Below are 10,319 nucleotides of genomic sequence, written 5' to 3' on the forward strand. Positions count from 1 at the left end.
CATCCATTTGTCCCGGCAGCAAGCAGAAAAACTCAACGGAGAAACAAGATTAGTCACAATATTAGAATTAAGATTTTTTTTCCTTCTTATCCTTTGGCTTCTTTTAAAGGCTTCCCCTAGAGAACTCTCAGAGGTAGCTCAGAAACTCAGAGGTTTTACATCTCCTTTGTCAGAAAGAAATCACCTGTTTCGACAAACAGCAGAATCAATAATCACTGGGTTTGTATAAAGTTTTCTCCCAAGACTTAGACCTCCTGTGGATTCTCTGGTGTCTAATACAAAGGGTGTTTGCTGCCACGTGAAGGATGGGTGTGAGTTGTCCGTTCAGCTGTGGGAGAGGAGGGGGAGCTCTCTACAGGCCCTCTCTGTTCGCAGAAAAGAGCAAAAAACGCAGCTTCCAGCAAGGTCTGGGCAGCACACGCACCTCCTGCCACAGATCGGATCCAAGCAGGAAAACTCACTGTTGTTTATGCAATAAATCTTTTATTCTCTGTGGCTCGGAGGTATTTTAGATGGAATGGAGATACCTTAAAGATGTTTATACTTTCCTGAAAGCCAGGGAAGCAAAGATATCTGAGCCATCTAAGTCACTCGAGAAGCCAGTTGTTGTGCAAGCGCAGTTCCCTTGCTTGCAAAATGTTCTTCAAAAACACGTTACCGGGCCATTTTCTGCCATCGGGAGGAAGCCCGGTGCATCAACCCTCCGCAGACGCCAACACGCTCTTAACGAGTGTTTGCATTTGATCCCGGGGGAGGGCTGATAATGCCATTAGACTCCAGGGGCTGTGGATTAAAAGGTAAAATAACGCACTTCCCCATCTCAGTTGGCTTTGCTACAGGCTGCCATGTGCTCCCGAAGCTGCAGCACGCTTGGTGTAAGGTGTAAAGCCACGTTACCGTCAATGCCAGAGGCTCCAGGAAGTCCTCCTAGCCACAAACAGAGCTTCGGCAGCCCAGTACCGAGCTCTTCAGCTTGCTCGGTCTCCCGTTTCTCCGTTTCCCAGGTACACGGCAGGACACGTGGCCACGGCGGGGCAGGAGACCTCGTCTCTGCTCCTGACTCACTGCCTGGCATTACCAACGTCGTGGCATGGACCTCCTCTCTGTGAAAGCTGGGACGTGTTATTATTCGTGCTGGAAAGCAGCATCCCGCAGCGAAGACCACGGTGCCAGGGCTCCCTGGCAGGACGGCTCCAGTGTGACACCAGTCCTTTCGTCAGGGTGGGTGGCAGAAACCCACCCTCCAGAGCACAAACATCTCAAAACGCGGCATAAACAAGAGCTGCCAGACAGAAGTGAGGGCCATGAGGCTGTGTTAGATTTTTAAGCTGCTCAGAGCTAATCCTGCTTACTTCTCTTTCCTTTTAATTAGTCTTCATTAAGCACTGATACATCACAACTTGCTTGCCATGAATAACCAAGTAGGATATCAGCTCCGGTTAATTGCCCGTATTAGTTCTCTCTCATTCCCCGCACTAATAACAGCCTGCGTTCACGATCAGTCGCTGACATAACTAGTTCTTGGGTGACGCTGAGCTCGCAAACCAGCACCAGGGGGGCAGGAGCAAGAGCCTACGGACTGGATGTGACCACGCAGCTCGTCAGCACCCCAAATACATTTAGCCTCACGACATGCTTTGTGAGATTGGCTTCAGTGTTGGAAAACCGGAGGCTGGAGCGACTCCGTGATGGGCCCAACTCCCCAGGGAGGACCAAGAGAAGGATTTGTAAAGGAAAACGTTGGATACGAGACTTCCAGGCTCCAGACTTACCCACGGACTGGACTTGTTCTCCCAACAGTCTCTCCGTTGTTAAGAGCAATGTCCCCATAAGCATCTTTTTTAAAGAGAGGACAAAAATGGAACGGAATGGAATGAGAATAGAGCCAGAATAGGTCAGCTGGATGGGACCCACAACAACCATCTAGTCCAGCTGACAGCTATCGTTACCCACCTTTTGTGGAGGGAAGAACAGGACTTCACCTGTCCTTCTGGGTCTCTTCCAACCTGGGATATTCTGTGATTCTATGACATAATTTGAGCAATATGGAATATTTTGTGTCAACTTTTCACATCAGTTCGGTGCCACTTGCACAGTTCCTCTGGAAGGGAAAAATATCTGGTTTATCGTACAGTGTCAGCCTTTGTCAGAGCCAGAAAACGGACTCTCAGTTCTGGTGCTCTGTGTCCCTCCAAAATAAAATGGTCCTTTCAACTCCAGCTTTACCCCGGGGGAGTGTTCCCCGCAGCTCCCCGGGCTTTAGGATAACCACAGAGTCTGCTAAAAAGCTGGGGGGGGTGTGTGCGTGTGTGCGCTATCTTTCCAGCAAGCCCACCAACCCGATGACACAGGGAGCCAAAGGCTTTACAGACATCGCCCAGGAATAAGCAAACGTGCCCTAAGCAATGGAAGAAAAAGGCAAATGGAGTTGTTGGATGGTTTGGTGTGAAGAATGATGATCCAGGGAAGAAAATATCATTCCTCTTTTGGGGATTAACATCAATAAGTAAAAAGACATTTCTGAAGAGCTGAATTGGCCAAAATCCCTGTAATTAGAGCACAGCCGGTACTCCAGCTGTGCGTGTCATTTTTTCCACACTAGAATTTCTTTCCTGACAGACATTTCTTGGGGCTGGTTCCCATTTTTCTGGGCAGGAAATCTGTGCCCGGGCTATAAAATTCTGGTCCTCTGAGGAATCGAGTCGTAGTAAGTCACTTGGAGTTTCGTGCCTCTGAGAGACTCTTTTGTATCCAGTTTTGCCTGGTTATTTGACCACAGCCCACATCGTGTTTTTCAGCGCCACCCCACCTCGGATCCATGTCTAGCTCTGCAGACCCCCCCTTGCTTGCTCTCCTCTCCACACAGCGGGTGGTAGAGCTTGGAGAAGAGAGGAACAACAAGCACCTCTGGGGACAGGACCCCGAGTAAGAGAGCACAGGAGAAAGGGAACCGTGGTTTGGTGGCGTTGCTGGAGGCTGATTTATGGGCTCCCGAGGGTGGCGAACGCCGCATTCCCCAGCTTTAATGGAGGGGGCAGGGTCTGATGTTCCCTCAGCTGGAACACAAATGAAAAAAAAAAAGCATCAGGTTTCCTGGGACCACGATCCCACCTCCTTCGGCGGGTGATCCTTCGGCCCCCCGCATCCATATATATACACGTTGTGCCCCGTCATCCTCTATGGACACAGCAGCCGCAGTTGCCTGAAGACACAGCGCGGAGGGTCAGACCTTGCAGCCTCCAGCAGCCGCCACACCATGATGTGGGAACTACGATCCATAGCCTTCACCCGGGCTGTCTTTGCAGAATTTCTGGCGACTTTGGTCTTCATCCTCTTCGGCCTGGGCTCTGCTCTGAACTGGCCCTCGGCTTCCTCCCCCAGCATCCTTCAAATCGCGCTGGCTTTTGGCTTGGCCATTGGCACGCTGGTCCAAGCCCTGGGGCACATCAGCGGAGCCCACATCAACCCGGCAGTGACGGTGGCTTGCCTCATCGGCTCCCAAGTCTCCTTCCTCCGCGCTGTCTTCTATGTGGTTGCCCAGCTCCTGGGGGGTGTCGTGGGAGCAGCCATCCTACATGAGATCACCCCTGCAGACTCCCGGGAAGGCTTGGCCATCAACAAGGTAAGACTTCAGCCCGCGGATGGGCTTGGAAGGGAGCAGGAAAGATTGGGCAGGGCTTTTGGGAAGGCTGAGGGAGTGGAAGAAGTGTTTTGCGGCCAAGGAAGGACCCCCTTTATTCAGCGTTGGGTAGGAAGCCCGTCAGCTTCCTCAGGAGGAGGCACTGTCAGCTGCAGCCCAGTACCATGAGCTTGCAGTACCAAGAGTCCTTCCAGGAGCAGGGACAAAGGCGGGAGTCCAGGCTGCCTCCTCTGCTTTTTAGGAACAAAAACCAGAGGCACGATCCAGCTGGCCACGCAGACACCTCCCTTAGAAGACAAAGCCACCATCATCCCAGTTTTATCTAGGGCTGCATTGTGGAGGAGCTGGATTCGGAAGACACCCAGGTGTTTAGGGAGGACATGACCAAAAGCATCACCTCTCCATTCCTCTTGCCCCAGGCTTGTCCCACTTCCCTGTCTTGCTGTGGGTGTGGGCAGCCTTTTCTCCCCTCTGTCTTACCCTGTGCCACGTTTACAGGCTGCCGTGCCAGACTGCCGGCAAAGGGGACGTTGGGCCAGAGTAAGGAGGACAGGATGTCTAAATCCCAGCTTTTCATTAGATACACCGCTCACCAAGCTGCTTCCCATTGTGAAGGGATGGTCGCATCAGATCCAGCTGGTTCATCCCAATGCCCGACACACACGAGTGCCCGGGCAGTGCCAGAAGCATCGCAAGGATCCCAATCTTGTTTAGACACGTAGGGAAAAAAGAAAACTGGGGAACCCAGTGGTATCCCAACCTCCAACATCCCCTTCCCCATCCATGTGCCTAATAAAAAGAGGGGAAAAAATATATTAAAGCGTCGCAGGGTTCACTTTTCCCTGTCTTTTCTCCATACCCCACCACTCCTCCTCAGATGGACACAACCGCTCTGTCTCCTGCAGAGACGCCCGTGCTGGGACCAGCATCACCCAAAACCAAGCCGAGCAGTGAGGCAGGAGGTGGGCAACGTGTTTTAGGAAGCAGCACATGAAAATCTCCTTTCTTGCAGCAGGGAGGCACTGCCAGGATCCAGTTTCCCTGCCAAAGAGATTAAGAGGGTTGAAAAAGGGATTGCAAATTAATCTGAACAAGACTACTTAGACTGATAATAGCTGAGGTTTAACAAACCTAACAAAGCAAGTAGGAGTTTTAAGAGAGGCTTTTAAAACGCCCAGCTCTGCTGTTTTACAGCTTAAAATACCTAAAAGAGGGAATAGGGATTTTGATATATTTCCCCCCCATGCGCTGTTCATCCTATAGCTGTCTGCACAAATTACCCTTAAAAAAAAGGGGGGGGGGGGGGAATATCAGAGAGAGGAGAGGAAGGAAGATCCGACTCTGGATCTCGGCCAGGAGGGCAACTGCTGCCTTTGTGGCGTCACCAAGCGAAGCGATCTCGGGATCAGCATTTGGGAGGACGCGGTGCCCAAAGCAGGAGTGACACGGGGAAAGCAAGGGCAGAGCTGTGCCGGGAGGGGCTGAGGGAAGGAGCAGCAACGGGAGACCACGGATCGGGCTGGCAGTGCTGCCAGATCCATCCGGATCTGGATGAAAAAGCACCAAGGAGTAATAAAGCGCCAGAAAGCAGAGTTGGAGGAATGGTGGTGCAACCAGGCACAGCCTCAGATCACATCTGACAAACTCTTTCAGTCAAAAAATGTGGGAAGGGGGAAGGGAATGGGTTTTTTTTTTTGTGTGCCAAAACATTTCTTTTTGACATTTTCAAAATGCAATTTGTAAACTTTTCCAAAAGGCATTTTGCATTTTAAGCATGAGGAAAAGAAAAAAAATAAAAATCCCTGGGGGGAAAGAGTGGAAAAAAGTACCCAAAGAAATGCAACTAAAACATTTTCCACCATATCAATCAAGTATTACCCATTCACCCACTTTTCCTTTTACCTGGGAAGTTTTTTCCTCCTCTTCATAGTGGTGCCAAAAATCTCACCAATTTCCTGCGTTCCTTGATTTGGGTTTCTCCCTCCACATTTCCAACCCAGCCCCCAAACTTCCCAGTCCCTGAGACACATTTTTTCTCCCCTTCCAGCTGCACAACGAGACGACGACGGGGCAGGCGGTGACCGTTGAGCTCTTCCTCACCTTCCAGCTGGTCCTGTGCATCTTTGCTTCTACTGACGAACGCCGGGAGGACAACCTGGGCTCTCCTGCCCTGTCCATCGGCCTTTCTGTTGCCGTGGGGCATCTCCTTGGGGTGCGTAGCATGGGCTAAAAGACAGCGCTTTTTAGGTTGTCTTTGCCTTTGTGCCCAAAGCCCGCTCCAGGGTGGACAGGGGATTTGTGGTGCTCATGGATTTCCAGTGGATAGAGGAGAAAAATCCCACCAAAGCCATAACAGAGCCGTAGCCTGAGCTTGGCTTTTATTGGGCATGAAAAAAACTTAACCTGTGAGGCTCTGCTGCTCCTGGAGACTCGTAGGGAGCTGCCAGGGATCGGTAGGGTCTTCTACCCTGGAGTGAACGTATCAGCAACTGAGGCACTCAAGACCACGATAAGACTATTTGGGATGGACCCCCAGGGAAATCCCTCCCGGATGACAAACCAAAGTAGCGCCCGACCCCCGTCCCAGCCTCTCGGTTCATGCATTAAAACAGTGATGTTTACACCACATTTTCCATCCTTAACAAGCCCGTGTGTCCACGGGACTGTTCTTCTCCTATCCTCAATGGCAAGGAGGAGCCATTTTCTCCAGGAATAGGCTCAGCAGGAGCTTGTCCCCGCAGCCCTGGTCACGTCACCCAGCCTGCAGCTGAGTTACGCCATGCACAGGACACAAGTGCTGGCACAGAAGATGAGCAAATACAGACAACTCATCCATGTCGACTCAGGTGCTGGAAGCTGCTAGCATCCCTTTTCCCGGAATGGGCATGCTGGAGGGTGAAACATCGGCTCGGTGAATGAATCACGCTAATAATGCACCAGGATTTTTTAAAAAGTGCTAAAAGGGCTTAATGCTAACAATGTGTGGTGTTTCTCTGCAGATCCGTTACACCGGCTGCTCTATGAACCCAGCCAGATCTTTTGCCCCGGCTGTGATAGTCGGCGACTTCAGTGACCACTGGGTAAGAAGCTGGGTCTACATATTGTTTTGGTGGGATGACCCCCCCACATTACCAGTGTTCCTAGAAACCCACGGAGCCAGCTCCCAGCTGGAGGAGAGATGTAGAGATTAGCCAAAAGAGGTGGGACTTCTGGGTGCTTAATTGGCTTATCTAAGCAGGCTTCGTTGCAACAGGAAAAGGGTGTGTGATTTTTTGACCCTGACTTAGCAAAACAAGCAAAACTAATGCAGTGTGGAGCTCTTCTTTGCCGGTCCTGGGAACCTGTTTCCTGGTTTCAGTGGGAGCTGGGCACATGTTTTCCACCAACTTCTTTGGGAGCACTCCCAGGACTTTCCATCTGCAATGAGCACATTTGGAGCCAGAGCTGTGGTTCAGGTTGACGTGCTCAGAGGTGTCCAGCCCAAGCTGGTGGCCTCCTCCTCTCTATAGCCATGTGTAAATGGGTAGGAAGACGCTTCTCCAGAGGAACCCAAATCGTTAAGCATGCTCATGGTGTGCCTATCGTTGGTGAAGATCACACAGCTCTCAACAGAGGAGGAAAGACAGAAGAGGATGGTTTAGGTATATTCAAGCACAACAGCAATGGATGAGAGCTCAGGTCAGTGGTGATGGCCAAAGCAGGGCTGGCTCCGAATGCACACAGGATAGGAAGGAACATAAGCCCCCTGCAATGCTCTTCAGAGACCCCGGTTCCTCTCCATCCTCCAAACTCAGACGGGTTTTTGCTCACGCAATTCTTCTCTTTCCCTTTTCCCCAGGTCTTCTGGGTAGGTCCCCTGATTGGGGCGGCAGCAGCCTCCATCATCTACAATTACATCCTCTTCCCGCAAGCCAAAACCTTCTCGGAGAGACTCGCCATCTTCAAAGGCTGCGAGCCGGAGGAGGACTGGGCAGAGCGCGAGGTCCGGCGGCGGCAGTCGGTGGAGCTTCACTCCCCACAGACCCTGCCGAGGGGGATGTCTGAGAAGGTGTAGCCAAACCTCCTCCCGGGCCGAGAGAGGAGCTGGGGAAAACTCTGGCATCCGTTTTAGAGACGGTGCTTGTTCAGAGGAGCGTTTCACCTCTCCCCTCTCTCCCTTCATTTTTGCCGAGGGACTAAAGTTGACTCATCTCCTGGGGAGATGCACTGTGATGGCCCAACCCACCTTCTGTCTCCCAGCTCTCCCCGTGGCCTGATGGTTTTCTGACGCTGGGGCAAAATGCCGTTCAATCAAAACCACCAGTGCAGCAACAGGACCGAGGACACTGGGATCCTACCCTGGGCCGGCTCCTTCCACGTCCCCCTTGCAGAAGTCAGCACTCGGTGGAGTTTGTCGCCCTTCACGAAGGGCCCCGAGGCGCTGCCGAGAGTTGTTATTACAGCCATTTGCTGGGTGTGGAGGTTGCCACCCGATGCCTCATTGCTATTGAACTCCGCTCACTTGTCTCCCATTTCTTCTCACTGCTCGGCTGTTTGCACACAGGAGCACTCGCTCCCTGCCACAAGTCTCTTACGAACTGGAAGTTTTGCTGCTGCCCTTTACAACCACCCCTGGGATGCAGATGTCCTGTGCTCTGCACGTGGAGGCTTTGCTGAGAAGACGGGACTGGAAGCACGTCCTTGAGTCCCTGCTGATCCCGTTCGGGAGCTCTTGCAACTGCTCCCTCCTCCTGTGACAATGAGAAACCTCCTGATTTTCAGCCCAAACTCATCCACGGCTCATTTGTTCTTGGACCAATGTTGTCCTTTAGCTTCAAAGATTCACCTCTCTCCCTGGTTTTTGCTTTCTTTCCTCTGTTCCTCTTCTGCTCTGATTCTCGGATGAGTAACACAAAGCGTTTCAGGTGTGATCGTCTCCATCACTCGCTTCCTACAGCCCAGGCCTGTTTCATGGCTGCATCACACCGAAGCCTCCGAACCATCCCACCCCTTTCTTCTGCTACGTCAGGACCTGGTTGTGGTCCCCAGCACAGTCGAAGAATTTGGGTTAGTCTTTCGGATGCAACTTTGCTCTTTCAACCATTAATTTAATCCTGTTCCTATTATTCAGCCTAAGTCATACATTTCTGGCATGACATCCTAGTGCTTTTTTCTGCTGGTGGTGTCTCCCCGATATTGCACCATCTCAAAATGTCATCACCGCATCCAGGCTTTTCCTGCTAAGGCTGTTAATGGGAATATTCCATAAGATTGGATCCGATTCCAAACCATAAGGAACATTACTGATCGTTTTCCTCCCTCTGACTGTTTTGATATCAACTACCATCAAATGATGTTCCTCTTCTTTTCACCTTTATCCATTGTGCTCTGCTTGTACCGGCCTCCTCCTCCTTTTGAATTCGTAATTTCCTCTGTCCGTCGCTGTGCTCTTCCTCAAACATGTGCTAATACCTATTGACGGAGAGAAAAGAAGTAAAAAAAAGCTTTGACCTGACCCAGACAAGGTGTTATTGTGGTCTTTATTTCACCACACCAAGCGCGGCTGAGAGCACGAGACCTCCTCTAGCCGTCGTGTGCTGATACCACGCTGCGAAACAAGGGGCGAAATGCTATCACAGACACCGAGCTTTATTTATTGCAGCCAAAAATCTATGTTACTCTACTAGTCAATGCATGCACATATCCCCAGAGGCTGCTATTGAAGAACAGCGGTTTTAGCACTGGTTTAACCCATTCTCTGCCACAAAAAAAATATTGATCCTGGTCCTCCACTTTGTTCCTTCCACGGCAAGGGAGCATTTGAATATTATTCCAGAAAAGGCTTTTCAAAAAAGAATCCACCTGTTCTCAGCAATGGGAATTAAAATCATGTTTCAAGTCAGAGTGTAAAATTGCATTTGACTCACCAAATACTCAGTTTTAAATTAGCTTGTATTTGTGTTTCTTTTCAAAGGAAAACAAATCCACGTATGTCAGGAAAACCCAAAGAAACTTACTGAGAAATTATCCTGTCAATGATCTGCTGTATAAAATGCCATACAACTGAACCTTTTTTCTTTCTTTTTTTTGGCAATGTTCAAGTTAATGACATGCCTCTTCCCCTTCAGATTTAAGCATTTAACTTATTATTTACCTTGACAACATTTAAGACTCGCATAAACCGCACAGGGCCCCAAAATGAGTTTTAATGTCTAGTAATTACCGTACTCTTTCAAATAAAGTGCTTTAAATTCACTTCTATCCGCTGAATTAGCTTATGTGAATCAAATAATGAGACATTTATGGCCATACAATATACATACAGTCACATAAAGTGACCTGCCAGACCCTAAATCCCACAGCCACCAGCGCCACGCAGCCCCGTCCGGCTTCGAGTGCAGCTGCCTCGTGACAACCACCTCTCGGTCTGCAAAAGCCACGTCAAAAGAACAACCCCGGCCTCCCAAAGAGGGACCCACGAAATAACGACCGTCCCGCTTCAGCGCCCCTCGGGTACTCCGATCTCTGAGCAGGCCGGGAGCTGCCCCGGGCGCAGCGGCATCGCCATGGAGCCATCTCACCACAGCAGGACTCCGGGTGGCTCAAGCAGCCCAAGTCCTCTCCAGTCCATAACGCAAACTCACCTTCTCTGCAGAATTGCATCACTGGCTTCAAAGACACTTCCAAAACTTGCACTGCC

At 50.6% G+C, this 10,319-nt stretch overlaps 1 protein-coding gene across 1 annotated transcript; it reads left to right on the forward strand.

Annotated features, from left to right (window-relative positions):
- The first annotated feature begins 3,199 nt into the window (after positions 1-3,199).
- Positions 3,200-9,836, forward strand: AQP2 (aquaporin 2). Its single transcript, XM_054183120.1, has 4 exons — positions 3,200-3,622; positions 5,688-5,852; positions 6,640-6,720; positions 7,479-9,836. The coding sequence occupies exons 1-4, from the start codon at positions 3,257-3,259 to the stop codon at positions 7,692-7,694; spliced, it is 828 nt and encodes a 275-aa protein (XP_054039095.1). The 5' UTR covers positions 3,200-3,256; the 3' UTR covers positions 7,695-9,836.
- Positions 9,837-10,319: the final 483 nt, after the last annotated feature.

This window comes from Rissa tridactyla, chromosome 24 (assembly GCF_028500815.1).
Source record: "Rissa tridactyla isolate bRisTri1 chromosome 24, bRisTri1.patW.cur.20221130, whole genome shotgun sequence".
In the NCBI taxonomy this organism is placed as follows: Eukaryota; Metazoa; Chordata; class Aves; order Charadriiformes; family Laridae; genus Rissa; species Rissa tridactyla.